Source organism: Macrobrachium nipponense, chromosome 10 (genome assembly GCF_015104395.2).
Source record: "Macrobrachium nipponense isolate FS-2020 chromosome 10, ASM1510439v2, whole genome shotgun sequence".
In the NCBI taxonomy this organism is placed as follows: Eukaryota; Metazoa; Arthropoda; class Malacostraca; order Decapoda; family Palaemonidae; genus Macrobrachium; species Macrobrachium nipponense.
Genome location: NC_087204.1, coordinates 104023679 through 104048416, shown reverse-complemented (window position 1 = coordinate 104048416; position 24738 = coordinate 104023679). Strand labels below are relative to the sequence as shown.

At 37.0% G+C, this 24738-nt stretch overlaps 1 protein-coding gene across 2 annotated transcripts; it reads left to right on the top strand.

Annotated features, from left to right (window-relative positions):
• Window positions 1–2961: 2961 nt before the first annotated feature.
• On the top strand, window positions 2962–24359 carry LOC135223858 (kelch-like protein 26). Of its 2 annotated transcripts, none has more exons than XM_064262752.1 (4): window positions 2962–3067; window positions 17416–17588; window positions 18301–18546; window positions 19511–24359. In XM_064262752.1, the coding sequence occupies exons 2-4, from the start codon at window positions 17427–17429 to the stop codon at window positions 20894–20896; spliced, it is 1794 nt and encodes a 597-aa protein (XP_064118822.1). In that variant the 5' UTR covers window positions 2962–3067; window positions 17416–17426; the 3' UTR covers window positions 20897–24359. The 2 variants fall into 2 exon arrangements, with proteins under 2 accessions (XP_064118822.1, XP_064118824.1); XM_064262754.1 differs by lacking the exon at window positions 2962–3067 and adding an exon at window positions 9550–10010.
• Window positions 24360–24738: the final 379 nt, after the last annotated feature.

Genomic DNA, 24738 nt, shown 5'->3' with positions numbered 1-24738 from the left:
TCTCAAATTCAGTGACAGATTACGCAGAGAATTCAGGAAGGGCCATAAAAAATAACTTTACTTTAAAGTCGAACGTGGTACGAGGTCCTAAATTAGGTATTGGGATTCCTAATACCTAAAAGTATTTGTTGTTTTCATTAAAAACTGTACGATAACAACAATACGGCCGCCGTGCTGAGTCAGGAAGTGGGTCATTGCGTATGATAATGCCTCAGGCATCTCTCTTCGGGTCCTTGAACGGCGATCTGAGGAGATACGTATTCTACTCTTTGAAAGCGTAATATTAAGTAGTTTAATAATGCTTCTCATGCTTAGATTTTCGTAACAAATGCGCAATAGTGCACGTGAAATAATCATGAGAGTCTCTCTCTCTCTCTCTCTCTCTCTCTCTCTCTCTCTCTCTCTCTCTCTCTCAAATGCATCATCAGGATGCGTTAAGTGAATGCGGACTCGACTTTATTTTTATTTGTCATCAAAGTTTCACAAGACGGTGGTAAGAACAGCAATGCTGTATGGTACGGAAACAGCAAGCATGAGAAAAGCAGAGCAGAAGATGGATGTGGCAGAAATGAGAATGCTTAGGTGGATGTCTGGGGTAACAAGAGTGGATAGGATCAGAAATGACTACATAAGGGGGTCAACTAAGGTGGTGGAAGTATCAAAGAAAGTGCAGAGGGAGGCTGAGATGGTATGGACACCTGTTGAGGAGAGATGAGGACCACGCTGGGAGACATACTATGGGGGTGGAGTTTAATAATGCTTCTCATGCTTAGATTTTCGTAACAAATGCGCAATAGTGCACGTGAAATAATCATGAGAGTCTCTCTCTCTCTCTCTCTCTCTCTCTCTCTCTCTCTCTCTCTCTCAAATGCATCATCAGGATGCGTTAAGTGAATGCGGACTCGACTTTATTTTTATTTGTCATCAAAGTTTCACAAGACGGTGGTAAGAACAGCAATGCTGTATGGTACGGAAACAGCAAGCATGAGAAAAGCAGAGCAGAAGATGGATGTGGCAGAAATGAGAATGCTTAGGTGGATGTCTGGGGTAACAAGAGTGGATAGGATCAGAAATGACTACATAAGGGGGTCAACTAAGGTGGTGGAAGTATCAAAGAAAGTGCAGGAGGGGAGGCTGAGATGGTATGGACACCTGTTGAGGAGAGATGAGGACCACGCTGGGAGACATACTATGGGGGTGGAGGTGCAAGGAAGAAGAAAAAGAGGGAGACCGAGAAAGAGATGGAAGGACTGTGTGAGAGGAGACTTACATGAGAAGGGAATTGATGAGGCAGAAGCACAAGATCGAAATAGATGGAAACGGCTCATCCGAAACGGCGACCCCATATAAAAATGGGAACAAGCTGGGAAGAAGAAGATCAAAGTTTCCATGGGACCTTGAAATTTAAATACCGAATATAAAGAAGGGTTCGGCCTTCAACGAACTTCGTTCGAATTTAGAGATTACGGAAGCATTGGTAAATTATGTCCTTCCTCAACCAAGTAACTGTTGATATGGTCACGCGCTGCAGGTTCTCTTAATCGAATCTTCATCAGCAATGGTTGATTTCAAAGTTTTATCTGTAGCATTACAACACTCATTGTAATAAATGGACAGAGGAACGAAATGACCAGTCAATAAAAAGAAATACATTGATTGACTCAAAGTGGTGTACCACGCAGAATCCTGTCCCCACCCCTTCTTCTTCTTCTTCTTTTTCTTCTTCTTCTTCTTCTTCTTCTTCTTCTTCTTCTTCTTCTTCTTCTTCGAATTACAGTGGGAAGAAGGTTAGAAACAGTCCAGGTTTTCTAAGAAAAAAAGTTTGTTAGCAGAAAGTTTACTTACTATTTTTTTTATTCAAATCATGGACATAATAATTAGTATCACAGCAGAGATGAGATGAATGATGCTAATAATCATGATTTCAGTATACTTTCATTCATGAACATCAACTTGCGTCATTTGATACGCGAGAAAAGTACGCACTGTAGACCTACATCCTTCCCTAACCATGAGAGGGAGAAGGCGAGAATCACTTAGTCTGCTCACGTAGCATTAAGATAAGTGAAGACGAGTAACATCAGCATTGCATGAACTTCCGTGTATGGAAGGAAGAAGAGCGTCCAGCCTTCTCGGCAATTGCTGCATATGATAAGATGGTGATGATGTCACACTCACGTACAAGAAGGCCTTGTGCTCACGGAGAAAGATTGTGATATGGACGAAAACATCGAAAATTGCTATGGAAGAGACGCACAAGTTGGGCAATTTTTAGCTGAGACAAAGAGTGTAGTAGTAGTAGTAGTAGTAGTAGTAGTATAGTAGTAGTAGTAGTAGTAGTAGTAGTAGTAGTAGTCTGGGAACCCATCCCCAAACAGAATCTTAATTCACGTTCAATTACAAGGTAGGATAGTGATCGTAAGATATACTCATGCATAGATTCTTTCAATAGTTTTGCTAGAATTTAATTTTGTACTATATCACATCCACCAAAATCATCAGCTCTATAGCATTCATTACATGTCATCTGATCTTAAAATTGCTCTTTAGTCTTAGAACATAATTCTAATGTGAAAATGAGTTAATCGCAGTAGCATTGTGCCGTTGTAAGCAACAAGTATATCTTTGATGGAAAAATGTCTCTATCATTATCATCTGTGTAGAGAAAATGTTCATGTTAAAATACGTTTTCATTCGATGATACTCTGATTTCTTAATAGTTCAAATCTGACAATGAGTTTTAAACTTAAAGAAATGAAAGAATAACTTTACGCGTATCTGCCGAGCCATAGAATGCCGTTTTAAGCTGAATGTATACCTCCTTGGTGGAGAATTTCTCTAATATCCTCACAAATATAGTGAAAATGGACATATATATTATAGTTTTGTTTCGAGATTACCTTTATCTCACGGCAGTTTTGATGTTAGGGATGAAGCATTACTAAACTCCGCTCTAATTCCAGACTGTGGAAGCTGACACGTTGTTTGTTTACATCATCTTACGGGGTTAACAAAGGTGTCAAAAAATATTTACGAAGGCCGTAAACGGAAACAAGCCTATATTCAGGTAAGGAGGGCGTTTGTACCTCATAAATATGTAAATTAGAAGCATGAGGAATGCGTAAATAGGTTTATGGCGTCTTTTTTAAAGTAGGGAAGAAGTTTGAAGATAGAACCTAACCTAACGGAGGCCAGGCTTAGGGTTAATATGTCGGGGTTTTGGGACCCATTGCCTCATTTTAGCTTTTATTTCGTTACTTTACCATTTGAATAAATTACGTAATTGATTATAATATTGAATTTAATTGAATAATTATTTAATTTACCCAATTTCTCAGCCAGAGGCCACTGGTGTCTCGTCCTACATTATCCGGAACAGGTCTTTGCTTTAAGGGGGAAAGAATGGCGTACCCCAATTACGACATTATTTCGTACCACATTCATAATTTTTATATAGAGGTAGTACCTATAATGCAAAATTGATAGGTAAAAATGAAGGCTGCTATGGGGTAAAATACTGAATGGCCACCTGGCGTCTTTACCATAGCGCGACCACCTTCCTGAAAGAGTACTTTAATACATTCCTGTGACCCAGGATAGACATTACTAGTCAAGAGCCAGCGTCCGTCAAAGCAACACCTTGAAACTTTTACTTTCCTCTCGGAGTACTAAGTTTTCTCCCCAAAGTCGTAAATTAAGGCCGTAATTTCCAATTTTCGTGAAGGTGGTTGCGCTATGGTAGAGGCCAGCCATTTGGTATTTTACCCTAGGCCAAATTAATAGATAATACTGAAGACTACTACTGGTCTCCTGTAGGTTTGGTAATAACCCAGTGTATTGTTGAAATAGGCAACGTTTAATACCAAGCCCTTGGGATGTGTGTAAAAACAGAATTATAAGATTGCAAATATCATAAATATAAACAAAAGGCACAGAGATAATAAAAATCATAAATAAAAGGCTGTAAATATTAACATCACTGACTTGGGGACAATGTCCATTATCATTATAGAAAGGTTTGTCTATATGAATTATGTAACCCATAAAGATTTGCTGTAGGCTAGGCCCACCACCTTATATATTAATTTCTTACCAGCACGAAGCTCAGTAACACTATTTTTTGTTTGCTGCAGTAAAATCTTTTAATTGTTCTTTGTTCTGCAATTTATGTATCATAGACTTTGGCTGTAGTGCCTACAACACAGTAAATGAGAACAAACAGATCAAATATTTGAATTGTGATTCCTGTACATTCATAAATACCAGTTCAGTATTAGGTTCAATGCTCACTATAGAATCGGCAATGCATGCCAAAAGCTATTGCATTTATTTTTTAAAAAATTCTTTGAGATATTTAAACTGGTTTTGAAAAATAAATGGTTGCCACAACCATATTTTTATTGTAAAAACTGAAGGAGATTTACACCTATTTCTGAAGCAGTATAGTTTCTTGGAAGTAAGATTTTTAAAAAGGCATGATAATGATGAGCAATCCTCTTTTACTCGCTTTGTTACCAACATCCAAAAAACCACAGTTAATAATTCAAACTTGAATATAACAGAATAATGCATGTAGTAGTAATGGTATTTTTGGGGAAAAGGGCAGAAACCAGGTGCGATGTGGCATCCTAGGTTGCAATAGGATAGGACTTATTGCCCTAGGTCAGGTCAAGTTTAGTTATGAAACTGGTCAGGTCAAATTAAGCTATGAAAGATTATATAAATTACAGTAATTGTCTGTGCCACATAGGTATATATGTAATTATGTTTCTTGTTACTGATTATTCACATGATTACTTCTAAGGCAGTCCCCGGGTTACGACGGGTTCGGCTTACAACGTTCCGAGGTTAAGGTACTTTTCAATTATATTCATCAGAAATTATTTCCAGGGTTACAACACATGTTCCAGGGTTGTGGCGCCTACAATGCTTATCTGGCAGAAGAAATATGATACCAAAAATGCAAAATAATCAATATTTGAAGGTTCTTTTGATGAAAAATGCAATAAGGATGCAGTTTTCATAGTTTTGAATGCACCCAAAGCATTAAAAGTAAGGTTTTCTTAGGGTTTTTGACGATGTTCTGCTTTACGACGCGTCTCAAGAACGGAACCCCCGTCGTAACCCGGGGACTGCCTATATGTTACCAGCTACCTGTCTTGTGATATATACATTTTGACCATGAAGTATCGTTGCAATTTACTCATTTTTGGTTTTCATCACCCAAAAAACATGGTTACCCAATGATGCCCTCCCCCTATACAGGCAGTCCCCGGGTTATGAGGAGGGTTCCGTTCTTGAGACACGTCGCAAGCCGAAAATCGTCGTAAGCCGGAACATAGTCAAAAATCCTAAGAAAAACTTACTTTTAATGCTTTGGATGCATTCAAAACTATTTAACCTGCATTATTATTGCATTTTTAACAAAAAAAATCGTCAAATATTGATTAGCGTTGTAGGTATAGTAACCCTAGAAATAATTTTTGATGAATATAATTGAGAAGCTCCTTAACCTCAGAATGTCATAAGGCAAACCCGTTGTAACCCGGGGACTGCCTGTATTAGTTATGCATGAGACTTTTGGAAATACTACATAATTAATTTGTTTAAAGCTATACATAGTAACATTACAGTAATGGTAAAACATACATAATACCTTTACTTTTGGCTATAAAGTAGTATGTTATTAAATACCTTTACTTTTGGCTATAAAGTAGTATGTTATTAAATACCTTTACTTTTAGATATAAAGTATGTTATTTAGCTGATTTCTCCCCAGTTTTTTCTTTACATACAACTGGGAAATTTATGCTTATTGATGCTAAAATCACAGTATTTAACATAGGCAATGGGACAAATATAGCTTACCTTTTGTAGCAGTGGCAAAAAAATTAATTTAATGAATAGCCTGGAATAAATATGAGAAAACTTAATAAACTTAAGGTATTAGGCTAGCCCACTCCATTTCATATTTTAAGTATGTAGCATATGTGTTTGTACCTTGTTGTAACTTTACATCAAGAATGTCATATGGGGGGGACGGCACTGACACTCCCTTAAAGACTACGATAAGTACCTAGTATATGAAAGGATACATCATGTGGATGAATAAAAGTTTAGTTACAAAGTACAAACTTACGAAAATCTTTGAACACAGGATAAACTGTAGAGGGAAGTTAATGTGAGGAGGGCTTCAAAATAATTAGCAATTTGGACATTTCAAACACCCATGCTTTTTAAGGTAAAATACTGAAAATGAACACGGTATAACATGTAACATCTTGCTTTGGGAGAGCACAGGTGTATAAACACTCACATATATCGTATATGCATTACTGTATGTGTGTAATGTGAACTATTTAGGATGAAGCGCAAGTAAAGGCAGTGTATACTTTCGTTTGCCTGTTTTTGAACATCATTGTTGATGTAAACAACTCTACTTTGTGCCTTCCTCTTGCCATACCCAGCATTGTTGGGGGAGCCAGAGTTTCTGTGTTTGGTAACATACGAGAGTGGGTAGTTAATGCCAGTAGTTATAACTAAAAAAAAACCAAAGAATTAAGGGTTGAATGTAAAATTGATACATCTTAACCTAACATCCCTTACAGTTCATCTAGCTTATTTAGTGGTGGGGTTTTCGAGCTAAAATACAGACTGCAAAGTTATGATTTTTTAAATGAATGACATACGTAGTCTGTTTTATAACTACAGTATTTCCAAATACAAAAGAATAAAATAATCTTAGCAAAATTCAACTTGATAGTTATGCTGAATGCAAGCAGAGTAGTAGAGAAATGTTTGTGAATAATTGGAAAGTATTTTTTTTTTATTGAAGATTTGTCAACATGATTGGTATTGAGGTCAAAATCTTCATAGTTTTCATGTAGTCAATTAAATATTAGTTTATCTTGTTAACTTTCCTAATTACTGATCTCTTCTTTCTGTATTTCTTATCTTCGGTATCTTCCTGAAAATCATCAGCATATTCTTTGTAAGATTGAATTTCAAGTCAACGACCCTTGTAGGTTTGTTCCATATGAATAGAGGTTTATTTTTTGAAGAATAAGAGTAATACTATTGAAAAAGAAACCCACAAAATCACTATGTAACTTGTTTACTTCTAAGTATTTACATTTAGTTTTACTCCACACTCGAGTACTTTCAGGCCCTGTCTGTGGCCCATTCTCAAGAGATGTTTGGGATGTTAGCCTGGGTCAAGGCCCAGCAGTCTTCTGGAACTTCTGACCCAGGCTAACATCCCAAACATCTCTTGAGAATGGGCCACAGACAGGGCCTGAAAGTACTCGAGTGTGGAGTAAAACTAAATGTAAATACTTAGAAGTAAACAAGTTACATAGTGATTTTGTGGGTTTCTTTTTCAATCTTCAGAAAAAAACTAAAAGAAGTTTTTGTTTGGTTTAGTAATAATATTGTAATAATGATGCTGTTTATGTGTTACTGAAGGTTGCATGTTTTACAGTTTTCATTCAAGACATGTAAATATGAATGTTGAACGGAAGAATAGTCTCATCCAGCACTATTCCCTAGACCTTGGTTGTACCCCGAGAGCAGTTGAAGTGTTTCCCCTTATTAACAACCCCTCGGCAGAGCCCATACCACCCACTTTCTGTCCAATAAGTACTGTCACCTGAGCTTCTCCACAGCCAGTGTCAGTATCGGTCGCATGTTTTTCTCTTTCCTAACAGTTGCGGTTATATTCTGTAATTTTTTTTTCTTTGACAGCCGAGGTATTTTGCTATAATGCCTTTATTTTTTCAAAGAGAATAGTGTCTGTTTTGCTAAAATGACTTTTTTTTTTCAACGAGAATAGTGTCTATTAGATTTGTAGCCTTTGCTGGTTTGTATTTCAAAGTGAGTTTAGCGTGCAGTTCATCGAATATTTCAACTGAGTTTTTGCATTATGAGATGCTGATGGAAGGTAAACATTTGATTTATAACAGCGATGCATGTTGTATATATTATGTCCCCTGTATTTAAAAGACGTCAGTATAATTGTAAACATTCAATCGAGAGTCTGTTATGTCATAGGCCTATTCATTTATGGCTTCCTTGAGCCTCGGTCTACGTATGTAGTACTACTTAGACCGTGTTCCGGATTATCCAGCAAACACGTAGGTCTAATCACGGTCTAGGTATGTAAATTCACACTGTGATTTTTCATATATAAATGAAATTTTATTTTGCGTGATTCGTCATCCTATTTGCCTTGGTTTACAGTTAGGGTCCGGGGATGTGGTTAGCGCTCAGTTTATAGTGTCGTTAATCAAAGAAGAGGAAGTGATTCACCATGAGGGAAAAGGAGAATTAAACATCCTTCCTTTGTGGAAAAATGGTCTGCTAACAGTCCGGCGTTGAGGAAGCGAGGGCGGGGTTTGGTGGGAGGGGTGGGGGAGATTGTAACTGTAAAATTGGTTAAAATTAGGTCAGTTGAAACAAGGAGGAATTGCGTAAGAAGTTTATAAACTATTTTTTTACTGAGAAAGATGCGTGACGTTTAGTCATTCATTTATTTTTACGCTTTTTGTCATTTCATTTGTTTGAAGCGTAGAACACGAATGGAAAATGAGAGAGAGAGAGAGAGAGAGAGAGAGAGAGAGAGAGAGAGAGGGAGAGATTGATTACATGATTAATGCGTTAAGAAAATTGTATATACTCAATAGAAAAAACTGAAAACTATTTTGCAGAATCCTTTGTCTCGCGAACGACGAAGGTCACACACAGTTCGTCTTTGTAGCTAGTGCCGTATCTTAGGAGATGCCTAGATTAGGTGGCCTTTTACCAGCAAGGGCTCTTGCCCTTAGGCAACTCGTAATCGTATGAACAAATTAAAGAGCTGGTAGGGGAGTTTGTTTCCTGTCGTAGTTTTACTCTTAAGCCTGCATGGTTATGTATGTAGTGCTACGTATGTGTTATGATTTCAAGTAGAGCCGTTGCCTATAGTTTTGTGATGATAATTCTCTCTCTCTCTCTCTCTCTCTCTCTCTCTCTCCTCTGTGTGCCAGTATTACTTGTCATGGTGAAGCAAGACAGTAATTCGGGACAATTTTACGTAAAACCAGCAATTTTTGGTTGTCCAAGGTTACGTAAATCTTGGCGTGAACTTAGTATACGAAGTTTTTTTTTTTTTCTTTTTGCTTCATTCTCAAATGTAGAATTCGTCTTGTTCTCGTTTTTATTTACTCGTCTATGCATAGTTTTAATTAGCATGATGGAGAGGATGATTACGAGTAGATCATATCTATTAGAATTGAATTGTATCGCTGTTGCCTACTATTTTTTTTAATTGCTAATGCGTCTTGTGGTCTGAGAGAGAGAGAGAGAGAGACTGCTGACTCTCTCTCTCTCTCATAATCTCTTCACAACTCGAGGAAGAACAGAACCTCAGGGTTACCTGGCCGTTCATTTTGTAGAAAGGGGGGGGGGGAGGGGGGAAGGGAAGGGAAGGGAAGGAACACCTCCCTTCGCATAGTCATCCCGTATAGCCATGTGATTGCACCCACACAGCACAACACAAGTCTCAGACACAGTCTAGATCGAGCCCTTCTTCTAGCGGTGTGTGTTTGTGTGCGTGTGTCCGTTTGCATTCTCTGTCTCTCTACCTATCTCTGTGTCTGGGGGAGTTGCTCTGTGGCTCTGCCTCGCTCAAAGTGCGGTTGCGATACTGCCATAGCTAAAATAATAATCATTGTTTGCGCGCCTTGCTTGTCTTCATCATCATAGCCATCTCTATATACTTCTTCTAGTACTTATGTGTAGGATTCCTGGGCCGTTACAGTCGCGTGGAATCAAGTATAGACTTTCGTCTTCAAGTTTTGCAGCGTAAAAGTGACTACAGAACGTTTTCTTGTGGTAAATTTTAATAGGCTTTTTTTAGACGTACGTTACATTCTTTGTGTGTTGTGTTTTTGGTAAAAGGCTTAATTCTCGTCGAGGATCTGTGTTAAACATTCCATCGGGGAATAGAACGCTGTTGAAATCGAGCTGCGAAGGTGAGTTTTTTTTATTTATTTATTTGTCTGTTTTTCTTTCGAGTGAAATTATGAGTGGCCTCTCTCTCTCTCTCTCTCTCTCTCTCTCTCTCTCTCTCTCTCTCTCTCTCTCTCTCTCTCATATGAATTTTTCTCTCCCTGTATACTATTAGGATCGTGTTTTCTTCCTCCCAACGATAGAATAGAGAACAATGAAATACGTTTTTTTCCCATACATTTATTTAGAGGTTCGGCGTCTGAATAACAATAATACTATTATTAAAATTATTATTATTATTATTTAAAAAGATGGCGAAACGTTTATCCAGTGACGTCATGGGTTAGTAAGTGCCTTATTATTCACCGGTCTATAATTCTGTGAATTAGAGGAGTCATGCAATTTTGGAAAAGTATTCACGTTTTTGCTTGGAAAAATGTATGTGAATGTGAGTCATTGGTCACACACACACACACACACACACACACACACCACACACACATATATATATATATATATATATATATATATATATATATATATATATATATATTGTATGTGCGTTTGTGTGAAGAAAAAAAAAAGGCCCATATATTTCGGATACTTCGATTATATTATATATGGTTGCAACCCTTTAAATTATATCTTCATAGTATAGTTGATATATATATATATATATATATATATATATATATATATATATATATATATATATATATATGACGAGACACAAGATTAGAAGGGGCCCAAGGGAACCCCCTTGCGGTAGACTGTGGATATCTGGAAACTGGAGTGACATTGTCTCGAGGAATGGCAGGCATTGTCTCCTGGGGTTATTGGTTGGTGTGAGACTGATGTGGGGTTAAGGAGAGAGACCACCCCCCCACCCCCAAGGTTGAGTTTAACGTTGGGGAAAAGGGCTTACTTCATTACACGTTACGGCTCTTAGGGAGAGAGAGAGAGATCGTCTTGCACGATTACCCAGCCGCAACTGTAACTAGCTCCACCGCCCCCTCCCCCTCCCATTTATACACCACCATCCTACACATCTTACCCCTCTGCCTTTTGTCACTTGCAGATGGGTTGGGGGTAGTAATAAATAGTACTATAGGAAGCTTCGTTGCTTTTGTTTTGGGGTGGGGGTTAAAGTGGGTGGATGTGTCTAAGGGTAGGAAGGGAACTCACTCATCATCTGAATGCAAAAGTAGTGACGATAGACCTATATATATATATATATATATATTATTCGTATTCCTGCTCGCTAAAGATTCATTTTTGCTGGATTTTTGACGAATTAGTATTACGAGGTTTGTATATCTCGTGAATAAAAGATCTTCCAGAACAAAGTCATCGGTCTAACCGTCTAAGTAAGCATATCCTACGCAGTATTAATATGAATATTAAAATTGGGTCATAAAATTTGTATAATTGCTTCATTGGAAAGATGAGATCTCTGTATCCGAAGTTAATGTTGTTAGAGAAACACGAGAAATGTATGAAGTAAAAATCTAATTAGATAAAAACTCTTGTTTTTATGTTTTTTGCATTGGCTTTATAGATGCTTAGAGTGTGTGTGTGTGTGTGTGAGAGAGAGAGAGAGAGAAGAGAATGTAAGACTACCTTTCTTGAATGGTCAGCTTATTAGACCAATAGGACTTCGCTATGGTATTAGAATGGAACGCCTTGGAATCGAGAGAGAGAGAGAGAGAGAGAGAGAGAGAGAGAGAGGAGAGAAACTGCAATTCATGCCGCCAACCAGTAACGAGTTATGTTGCAATTTTTGCCTTTTTTTTCTTGACCATTTAGACGCCTCGTTCACTCGTCGTGTTGACTAAGGGAGAGTAACCCTAGCCTTATGTTTTGAACTCTTGAATTCTAATGATTAATGTAGACGTCAAATATTATATATTATTTCTAAATGGGAATATTATTCCTAGTACTGCTAGTGTATTTAGACCCTGGCTGCCCAAATAAACGGTTTGACGAACTACAGAAGATTGTGTTGTGTACAATGACGACGGTCAAGCTGTGGCAGGTTGAACGGATCTGCACCAGAGCCGTTTTATCTGTCAGTTGCATTGCTTTTGTTGCAATGCTTAACCTTGCAAAGCCGCTCATTTTTTGTTCATTTGTCTTATTTAATTAACTTTGTTATTTATCTTAATATATAACAGCATTTATAAGTTGATTTCGTATCTGCGTATCGGTCCATATGCCGATGTATATATTGTTGAATCTCTCATACAGACTCTCTCTCTCTCTCTCTCTCTCTCTCTCTCTCTCCTCCTCTCTTCCTCTCTTCTCTCTCTCTCTCTCTCTCTCTCTCTCTCTCTCTCTCTCTCTCTCTCTCTCTCTCTGAAAGGTCAGGGATGCATGCCGCACATTCAAGGGTTAATAATATAATAATCAGAAGAAGGCCGTTGGTATTTTGAGACGTAGCAGGTCATAAATAGCCGTAGGCAGGTTTGCTTGAGCGTAGAGCTAGACTCATAGGCTCTCTCTCTCTCTCTCTCTCTCTCTCTCTCTCTCTCTCTCTCTCTCTCTCTCTCTCTCTCTCAGAGCAGAGAGCAGATCTCAGCTCTCGGGGAAGATGGAATCAGATAGAAAATTAGACTGTCAACAGTTACCAAATGAATGTTGTCTTTATTGGTGACAGTTAATATTGGTATTATTTCAATGACAATGTTATTATTATTATTATTATTATTTTTATTAATATTATTGAATGCATTGTAGTTAATCTTAGAAACATGAAGCCCCACTTACAGCTAATGATACATTTATAGAGAGAAGTAAAAAGGATGTATTGCAACTCACAAGTTGAAGCAGTCTTTGGATCATAGACCTATAGCAAAGGTGACTTTAGGCCTATGTTCCAATTTCCATGCGAATCATAGCATATCCATTGACGTTTAAGACAAAATATTCGTTCTGATTTTATGTTAAAGAATGGGCCATATGAAGGTTTTGCAAAATAATGGTAAACGTTGAATTGTAGAAGTATTAACGTATGCATTAATGGGATGAGATTAGCAGTGTCTGGTTGGGTTTACAACCCTTAAGTATGTTGAGCTTGACGTTTTAAGAACGAAAGAAAATTTATTATTTATAATTATTAGCAGTGTTTAAGTGGGTCTCTTAGAGTTTCTTTTGATAGAATCTGCTGGTTTACGGTTTCGTTGTAATCGCGTACGCAATTGGCATATGACCTCCAACTGGGAAAAATTATTATTATTGTTATTATTATTATCCAAGGTGTGATGAGTAGATTGGCTAAAGTTGTAATGAAAAAGCTTTCTACTGTACTGGCTATGAAAATAGTTTAATATTTCCTTAATATAATTGTCTGATGTAGGTAGGAATGTCTTTAAAGGCGCTTTCAAAAACTTAAAACATTTGTGATATTCTTTTTCCTTAAAGGAACTGCCAAAAATAAAAAAGAATGAAGCGAAGAGGAATCAGTTAGTAAGTTATTATAGTCAGGTAACCATTAGTGGTTGCCGTATAGACCTATATGATAGGCTTGTGACGTCACACCATTGCCGACCTAACTCCTTACCCGCACAACCCCAGAAATTACCTCGTATTCTTCTCTTGACCTTGGTTCAAAACTGTCGAAAAATAATGAGGCGGTGAGGTTAACGCAAAAAAATACAAGTCAATTGTATAAAGTAGACCGACATCGAGTGGCTTCGAGCTGGCTCCGGTTCAAGTCCTAGGCCGATGTTTTTGTTCGAGGTATCCAGTTATATAATATATATATATATATATATATATATATATATATATATATATATATATATATATGATTTAGGAAGTTTCTCGAATGTCAAAGTGATGCGTACCTTTTAATTCGGTGTTTTATTAGTGTGGGTTGAAACAAATTTTGATCGTTTCATCTCTCTCTCTCTCTCTCTCTCTCTCTCTCTCGCTCTCTCTCTCTCTCTCTCAGTGTATATATATTATATACATATATATATATATATATATATATATATATATATATATTATATATATATATACGTATATATGTGTGTGTGTGTGTGTGTGTGTGTGTGTGTGTGTGTGTGTTTATAGCATCATATAGTACTATACTCCCAGAAACAAAGTGCACTCCTAACCTAGAGACAAAAAAACCTCTCCCATGATGCGAAATAAAAACAAATAAAATAAAAATAAAAAGAAAAAAAAAGACACGCCCGTCACCCCACGTAGGACCTAACGACACGCATTCCTTCCGGACGGACAGAAATATTCCCCCGAACAGCTCATTCCTGCGTTTATGTGCGTAATATGTATCCTCTGGCGGGGATAATCCTACGAAACGTTACGCGGAGTTGACCCTGAGGCGTCGTCTCCTCCTCCTCCTCCTCCTCCTCCTCCTCCTCCTCCTCCTCCTCCTCCTCCGTCGCGCGCCCACGGTTTCGACTTCGTAATACTTTCGATTTTTTATTTTTTACGTTGAATTTCGATTTTTTTTATTCAACGTAAAGCTTCGAGAATTTTAACTTCTATTTCTTGTAATTTTGATCTTTATTTGTTGTATTCGGCGTAAAATTTTTAGATTAAAAAAAATATTTAATAAAGCGTCAAATTTCGATTTTTTAAAACGTGTTTTGGTCTGTGATTCAACGTAAAAATTTGTTCCTTTTTCATTCATCGTAAAATTTTGCTAATTTTATATTAACCGTAAAATTTCGAGATATATACATATATATATTTTTATTTTCAATCCAAAGTAGCAAGATTATTTTTATTTATTACTCAGTAGGTTGTCACACTATACACCCCACTTACGTTACGAGAGAGAGAGAAGAGAGAGAGAGAGAGAGAGAGAGAGGAGAGAGAGAGAGAGAGAGAGAGAATTGCTTCAAGTGCGATTCTTGAACCGTGAAAAAAAAATTATGAGTTGAATTTGAGCGCTCTTAATAATAAGAAATGGCAAGCAGTCATATGGCTGCGAAAACCGTCTTTAGTAAGTATGAGAAGTTATATATATGTTCTGTACTCGTACAAGCTTTCTCAGTCAGCAATTTCATCTTATTGCAAGATCTTACGTAGCTGTTGGAATATATGAGTCAAATGGCGTAGTATTTTTCGCTATCTTAAACCTGGGTGTAGTCTATAGGCCTACGGTGGAATTAGCTTATGGACGAGCGTTTTGTTTTTTATTTATATTATATATAATATATTATATATTATATTATGGATGTTAGTGTGTGTGTGAATGGAACGAAGTTAGAAAGGTACAGATTTCGCAATTTTCCCGCCATATTTTATGTTTATTCAGAGCAGCCACGGTCTAGCAGAGCACGAGTCACTGAGCGGAATTTACCTTTGCAACGGTTGATAGACTCGCTTGCTTTTCTTCTTCTTCTTCTTTTTTGCATAGCGAAACATAATTACGCCGTTGCTTAATATCCGGCAGGTGGCCGTGTGTGTACATGTATGTTCTCATCACACGAATGCATTTCTTATCAATAGTGCTGTTTTTTTCTTCTGACTTCCTTCTCAACCTTGACCGTTTTCTGGTACGTTTCGTTTCGTGCCGCGGAACGCGGCCGAATCTCGCAGTCGTTGGTTCGAACATTATATATATTGGTCAAGGTCTATAGAATATATAGAATTTGTTCTGCATGCCTCGTCGGTAGCTTGTGAGGAAAGTGCGTACATAAAAAAAAAAACTAGTCACACAATACACGCTAATATAGCTCTGAGACGTAAAAAAAAAAACTACTTTAAATATAACAAAGACTTTCATTTGACTCTTGGCTGAACAACGACCTCGTAATGACGAATAATTTACTTAACCGATTTCGTATGAAAATTCGAACATGACTTTGATGGCTTTCACTTTCACGACGATGACGAAGTCGCCGGGAATATGATTGTGATTAGGTGTCAAGAAATGCTACCTTCCGTGGGGACGCCAGTGACGGGACGTGAGAGTCTCTCTCTCTCTCTCTCTCTCTCTCTCTCTCTCTCTCTCGTTTTCACTCTTTTCGTTTAATTTATTCAGTATTTCCTGTCTTTCTATTATTTTCTTTTTATCTGATAATCCTTTCGCCTGCCATAGCATTCCATTGTTATATTTCCATTTTTTTTTTTTACGTGGGACGCGAACTTTTTTCTCTTCAAGATATCACTACTTATGTCCATTGTGGTATATTCATTTTTGGGGTAAATTTCCCATATATCTGCTATAGGCCTACAGTTCTTTCCTCTCCTCATCATTGTATTTATTTATTTATTTGCTTCATTATATATATATTATTCATATTATAGTATATTATATAGGTATATAGTATATATATATATATATATATATATATATATACAATATATATATATATATATATATATCACTTGTTATTTGAAGAAATTTTCAGTAATTTTTCAAGTTATGACTTGATTATTATTAGTATTATTATTTTTTCTTCTTTTTTTTTGCAATTGTATTATTTTATAGGTACTATTTAGGCGATTTCTTACACGGAGGAAGCGGGTGAAATGCATTTTCCTTTCGGTCTTACCTGTGCATCAGAGGCTTTATCCTTTTATTGTACCTCCGTTCATATCCTCCTCCAACTGACTTCCCACCCTCTCCTAACAATTGTGTCATAGTGCAACTGTGAGGTTTTCCTCCTGTTACAATTTTCAAACCTTACTGTTAATAATTTCCCTTGAAATGGTGAATGACCTCATAGGTCCCAGCGCTTGGCCTCTGGCCTGAATTCTAACTTCTATTTCATCACAGGCCTGGACTCTGCTACTATATACTACTGTACTTGGTCGTCGTCTGTGATGAATTGCAAAACTTACTAAGAGCTGGAATGGCTACGGTGTCTGACCGAAGGTGGAATTAATTGAGAGGCTTGTTTGTGGGAATGTCCTTAACAAAGGTTCTCTCATCTTAGATTGTATACTGTATGGTGCAGTTTGTTCCATTTGTGCCATTTGTTCTTAAGTCTTCCAGCGGATTCAGATTGGTTCATCAGGGTTGGTGTGTGCTAGCTTCTAGTTACAGGCCCATAGGTACCCAGAGTTTTTTATGGGGGGTTGTGTCTTTTTTCCCAAAACTGGACCTTTTCTTCTATAAATGTCATTGCATATAAAGGTATATACGAGATGAAATACTTGAGAATGTTATTTCTACTATCATCCTTGTATTTCCTACTACTAAAGAATGATGTTTATGTTTAATGACAAAATTTATGCAAAAAATCTTGCCAAAAAAACAAAGATTGTTATTTATTACTTTGTAAGTGCTACAGTTCAATGAAAAGCATAGTCACAGAAAATATGGACCCCCCTCAGTACAGGCCTGAGTTAAAAGTGATGTCATCTCACATTCTACTCCTAAAATATTATTAGTTCAGTAACCTGTTAGTACAATACAAGTCAGACTTATCGTGGCCTTTATTTCAGGGGATGTGAGGATGACCCGGAGTGGGGGTGCAGCGGCCGCCCCTCGACCGCTTAACACAGTGCAGTTTGAGCATCCGTCTCACACTGGGGCCCTTCTCTATGGGCTCAACACCCTGCGGTCCAAAGGCCTCCTTTTGGATGTCACACTCATCGCTGGCGGAGAAGCTTTCCAGGTGAGGATCTGTCTCTTGTGGTACAAGAACCTCAGGAGCACAACTTCTAACAACTTCTAACGTCAAAGATGAAGCCATTTGGAAATAGGTCTTATCTCAGTTTGGAATATTCACTTTTATTTGATTTTAGTTTAGATGTGGTAAAGGCTGAACCCTTTCCTCAGCTGGGCTATCAGATAGTACATTAAAGTCATTATCATTTAAAAAGAATTTCTTGAACTGTATGAGACTGTCAGTAGTAATTTCCTATTATTTCCTTGCTTTGAAAGTAGAAAATATAAGTAATTTTTTGTGAAATATGAAAAAGGGTTTTAATTTGGTATCCTTTTTGATGAGGGAGGTTAGTTTGATAAGGATTGAGAGTAATTTGGGAATTTTTTGTTCTTATGAATGAATTATTATTGGTCTGAGTCACTCTTTTTATCCGGATGTAAACTGATTCATTTTCGACCTGACAGGTTGTAATTTTCCATACAAGAAGAATAAACTCTGTGGAAGTTACACTAATATCAGAAATAATTAGATCAATTAGTGGTATGACCAGATATTCATGTTTATTTATTTCTCCAAGTAGGTGTTCTGGTTTCTCATTGTTGTATGAATATATATGATAATGCCATATAAAGCATATAATATAGATTTTGCTTTTGGTATTATGATTATCCTTACTCCACAGTCGTGGTTTACTCACTGCTTGTCTTTGTACCCCTAGGCTCATCGTGTTGTGCTCGCATCATGCAGCGACTACTTCCGTGCTATGTTCACGGACGAGATGCGAGAGCGATGTCAGTCTGAGATCTGCTTAAACGGTATGAGCGCAGCAGGGCTAAAGTGTCTGCTGGAATATGCGTACACCAGCAGACTCTCCCTCAATCTAGCCAATATTCAGGATGTTTTAGCAGCTGCAGCTCACGTGCAAGTCCTCACAGTTGTCGAGGCCTGTTCCAACTATCTCCAGGTTAGCAAAGTTTATGTTCTTGCTCTCAGAAAGTACCTGTTAGTAGCATGCAAATTGAAGCATTTGTTACGCCGTATTTGCATCATTATTTGATTCACTTTTATCTTCAAAAATGTGTTGAGGGCCAAATTGATAAATTGTGTTGAACCCTTGATATAATGGGTAGTGAAAGACTACTGCATTACAGTGAGTAATACTATACTCTGTTTTTTTCCATCTGTCCATCCGCCTGTGGTGTTTTTGTATGGTAACACTGCGACCCGGGCTTTAGATAGTGACATTCAGCTTACGTTCAACGATTATAATAATATCCTAATTTGAATATTAACAGTGTACAGTAAATTATTAAAACACTTTTCAGTTGCAAATGTACACCCAGATATCCTTTTATTTACCTAAAACTTACACATAGCGTAACTATCTAAAGCCCGGGACGCAGTGTTACCATCCAAATCACCACAGGCGGATGGACAGATGAAAAAAAACAGAGTAGTATAGTTTATCTCTTGCTTATGCAAATGCTTCTTGTTGTCAGGACAGCAGTGTTCCTCATATGAGTATACTGGACTCATGTGAAAAGTGATTGAAAAATTATTTTTGCAGGAAGTTATAACTAATGATGTTTATGTTGTTTGTCCATATAACATGAAGTATGTATTTCCTTTGATATTGTCAAGATACATATACTATACATATACTATATATGTATTATATATTGAATTCCTTTTGTGACTTTTGTTGTGTACATTATTGCATCATAAGGAGCCTATTTTTAAAATCTCCCAAATTATTTTACACTATCATATTGAATATGTTGAAAGCACATTTAGTTTAAATTTTTACAGTGAAAGTATTGTATGTATGTATATATATATACGTAGTTCTTATGATGCCTTCTCTCTGACATTTTGTGTCAGAATATTCTTTTTATGAACTCTATTAATTCATTCTGTTCCGATTTCAGGCACAACTTGATCTCGACAACTGTGTAGATATTGCAACCATTGCTGAAACGTACTCACTTCACAGACTTAGGAAAAGAGTATATGCCTTCATGAGTTCTCATCTCTATCAGTTCAGTAAAATGGCTGAATTTCAGAGGCTTACTATAGCTCAGTTGTTGCACCTGTTGTCCTGTGACTATCCTGTGGATTGCAGTGAGGCTGAGGTTCTTCTCACTGTGGCAGGATGGCTCCAACATAATCCTGCAGAAAGAGTGCGTCATGCTCCGTCTCTGTTGAGGGCTTTGAATCTGGAAGAGGTTCCTTCTTCTGTGTTGGAACGAACTGCCCGACTTTCGGTGCTCGAAGGAACCTTGAATGCAGCTCTTCACCTAAGACCAGCATCCAGTACACCTGCTCCACCCACTGGCCTAATCAACTCAAGAGGATTAGAGCTTGCAGTGGTGAAGGTTGGTGGTTTTAGTATTGCTGGTATTACAAATGAAATAACGTACTTTTTACCTTCAGTAGGTCGATGGCGCCACCTGACAACCATCCCCCATGTTGAACAGTGCAACTATGGAACAGCAGTTCTCAATAATGAACTTTATGTGATTGGGGGTTGCTTCAATCAGTCCCTTCAAGAAAACATCCATCCCTTTGGATTTCGATATAACCCACAGCAGAACAAGTGGAGCACTATGGCTCCGATGCAGCGTGAGAGATGTAGGTTCTCTTTGAGTGTCCTAGATGGTTTCCTCTATGCCGTTGGCGGTGCCAGCGAGGCCAGTGAAGGTGTCGTTGAAGACGAAAGTCTGTGTGAAATATATAACCCAAACTCAGATACATGGACACCAATTGCTGGACTGCCAGGGGCTCGAGCTCAGCATGCAGCTGCTGCTCTTAATGGCTTGTTGTATGTCAGTGGTGGGTTGGAGGGTGACCAAGTGCTCGATTCCTGCCAGGCATATAACCCAAACACTGGGACGTGGGAACACCGCGCAGCACTTCTAACTCCTCGTGCAGATCATTACTGCATTACTCATTCTAATTGTTTGTACATATGTGGGGGCTGGTATGAAGATGATACAACCAACACAAGAGTTCTTGTCGATACAATTGACTGCTATAATCCCACTACTGACACTTGGAGTGTTGTAAGCAGAGTTCCCACACCCCGCTACCATGCTGGCATTGTTGTCATTGGGTCCTGTTTATACGTTATTGGTGGTTTTCATTCGGATGCAACGTTTGATAGGGCCACTGGAGTGATTGAATGTTATGATCTTGACACTGGTGTTTGGAGTGTTGAAAATGCATATCCACAAGATATATGGGAACATGTATGTGTTCCTTTGTATATTCCTCGATGTCGCGATGATATGGATGTTTTGGCAATTACAAAATAAGCATCAGTTATATTTATTAAGGAGTACCAGTGGAAGGGGTACTGTTGTTAAAAGTAGTTTTGAATTAGTTATGCTTGTCCTGTTAAGTAGAAATAGCTTTTTTGATTAGATAATTGTTACAAATTAATTCGACAAAGCTACAGAGTCAAATTTCTGAACTTTCATAGGGCTTGCCCCAAAGGCTTTATTTTTGAATAAGAAGTTAATCTGACAACTCTTCTTAGATCTTTTGTTTAATTGATCCTCTGAATGAGGAAATATACAAAGCAAATTTGTATTTCTGGATTTCACATGTACATATTATTCCCAAAAATGCTCTCAGTTCCAGCAAGCAGTACCACATAAGGGGTGATTGCTTTTGTCAAGTTAAACTTGAGACATCAAGAAAGGCTGTGCTGTAAGGTACCCCCTGAGTGAGTTACTTTTCAGTAGATTGTTAACAATACTGTTGTTATTGTGCCTTGTGCCGCGAACTGGAGGCACTATTAAATTGGACCCATTTTTCCCTTCATTACCCTGTGGCAACCCTATAAGAGCAGAAATTTGATAGTGGTCAGGTTAAAGTACACTGTTAAATACATTGTCTTTTAATATTATAACTAATTAGCATAAGAATTATCCTTATGAATGACGGGTGGATACAACATGTTGTTAGAAGCAAAATTTATAATCTGTATTGGGAGTGAAAAAACATCAAAATTACATTTTGAAGAATTGACTGACTTTAGATAGCGGTAACTGAATTGGGTAAAAAAATATTTGCATATTTTGAGGATGTATAGATGGATAGCTTATACATACTACTTCCTAGAAAGGCATCCACTCTAATGTTTCTAGAAATTTTTATAAATTAGTTATGTAAACTTAGTATTTGCACTTTGGCCAAGCCACACATTGTGAGTTTAGTACTCTGTCCATCATCAGTGAATATCCAGAGATATAGTCAATATATAGAAGTATGTTGATGATTTCTTGTTTATAAAGGTTTTAGTGTTCAAGAGATTATGTATTTTGTATAGTGCTTCGGAGCAGAGATATAGAAAATGGTCCTTACCTTTGGATGAATAGTGACCATTGTGAACTATTATTGCCATTGCATGAGCATGAAAATGTTCTCTAGAGTAAGTATTTTATTCTCTGACTCATTACGTAGTAATGTCAGTTTCAAAACTTTTCTTTTGTTGATTTCCTAGGAGTAATGACTTGGGGAAATAACTTTCTGTAAATAGGAAGAACAAACTATATATGAAATGTAACAGAAGTTGCCTCTCCTTCTATCCCACGTTGGGAGTTTGGAGCAACTCGTATTTTGCTTTTGTGCAAACTGTCTTTCATTGAGTGATATATATATTGATAGATTGTAGATTTCTGCACTGAAGTGGGCATAATGCTATATTTATAAGGTTGTGATCTATTTATATTCATTAGAATATAAGATTTATACACTCACCATATTGAAAGTTCATTTCCCTTATTGACACGGGAATGAGATGCCGAGTAATCGTCTCATCCTTGGTTTTATGTTTGATATCTCTGTCAGTTTGTTGAAAAGGTCTGACCTTTTTCATTCGTGGAAAGTCAAAATTTACTTGATTACCTCTTCTCCTGGGAGAGGTTGTTACGCTGACATTCATGCCGTTGGTACACGAGGGGTGTAATTTACATAAACAAGTTTTTTAGAAACTTTTGGTTGGGCCAACTGCAGTTCTGGAAATTAGATGTTTATGGTGTGGTAAATGAATGTTTATGGCAGGTGAATTGATGTCTGACTAGGGTTATTGAATTGATTCCTCTCATTTGCATTTTTTTTTTTTTTTTTGAAGAATGTCATTAGCATAAGGTAGTGGTTAATGCAGTGTGGCATTTTATAGAAATATTGAAAATTAATATTTGTTCTTCAGTAAAGTTTGAACTGTAGATTTTTAGAATGATGAATCCATAGTAGGGTATTTGATTCTCCTTTGAATACTTTATTGCTGTAAATAGTTTACGTATGGTGAATTTGAACAGAGGATTGTAATTAAGTATAAATAAATCTGTAAGCTAAGCCAGTGAGAGTCCGAGTATGATATATGTACTACTATCTCATAGAAATTTCTCTCCCCTTACCATGTATTTCATGAAAAATTCTCTCTCTCTCTCTGCCAGTGTGAGATTTATATTTATCTCTTAGTGACATTCTTGCACAGAATGCTTCCTCAAAGAAATAAGTGGATGTGGATGAATATATTATAGAAATTTTGTATATCTTTAAGAGTTCGATTAAAATATGACATTTTCAGTTTTACATTATAATACTCATTCTTTCTGCTGTGGTTTATGGGGTCTTAAGCATTTTGTCTTTGCAATTTGCATAGTCAGATCCTCAGTGTAGGTGTGCTAAGCACTTTTGTGATGACAGTGGCTTTCTTATCAGTGTTTCTATTTTGCATAAAGTTCAGTGAAGTATTCATAGTCACTTACAGTATTGTGAAATAACTGAAGAGAGGTATTGAATGCCATTATTGGTACTTAAGGGTATACGTGTGTATGACTCCTCTTGTATCTTCCCAGTTTTATGCTTATTGCAGCTGAACCATTGAGGATGTATTAGAGAAGGTATTATTAATTTAGAATATATACATCGTATGATATTAAATGTAGTATTATTGAGTTCTTTAAATATATGTTCTATTTTTAGTTTGAGTGTGCATTTTGAATGCAGTGTGGAATCTGCAGAGATGTATTTTATATGATAAAGTTGCCTTTTTTCTCAGAAAGTTTATCATTGTTGTACTGTGTATTGTAGGTTACTGACAACTTAACGAAGATGTGTATAGTCTACAAAGTTTTATTTGCATTGCATGACAAAACAGAACGAGACCAGCACTGAATAGCTTATTTCTGTGGTTCAGAATCTACCAATAGCACTGCTTAAAGTAGTTTAGTTAACACAGATCCATTTCTGTTTGCAGATTTATGAAGTAGCCTTCCTTCAGATGAAATTTCCACCCACGTACAGTTGTTTATACTTTATAACCAATATTATATCAAAGTATTTCGATGTTGATTCTTCACAGTTTGTAGAATCCAGTAGTATTTTTTAATATTTAGAAGGTTGGAATGTATTTAATTACAGGTATTTTACTGTACAAACAATTAATTTAACTGGGATTGATCAGTGCTCTTTGATGTAGGTTCTGTTACTTAGAAGAGTGTAATATCTCCTCTCAAGGAAGTCTGGTCTCAACACTTCAAATATTAAGAGTACAATCACTTGAATACTAATTACCTAGGGAAAGAGAATTAGATGTGTACAATTTAGAAGGACTAGCGTGTCTCTTTCTTACTCTCTCACATCCGTGACATTGAAATTTTTTACTTTTAATACTTTTTCTTCCTTCTTCAGCAAGTGCCTTTTCTTTTTTCTCATGATGGCAAATTTGTACATTTTTTGCTGGAGGGAATAAATTTTCTAAATTTGCTCTGCCTTTTCTTTTGCACCTCTGAAGTGTACTTGCATGCCTTGGGGAAGGTAACCTCAAGACAAACCCTCACCCACGAATCATTTGTCCCAGAATTGGAGCTGTGATCGAACAATAAGTTGTATTTGATGAAAAGAGAACTTCAGGAGACCCATGAGTTTTATTAACTATTTCTCTAACAAAAGCAGTCTGAAAACTGTAAGCTAAGTCAGTGAGAGTCAAAGTACGATGCACACTTTCTCGATCCTTACAGTTTCACGAATTCAAATATGGAAACAATTAAGTTATCTTAAGTTGGCATCATATGGAGTCAGTAGCAATTTAGTCATGAGTGCTGGCCTATGGATGCTGTGAAATTACCAAGTACTATATGTGTTG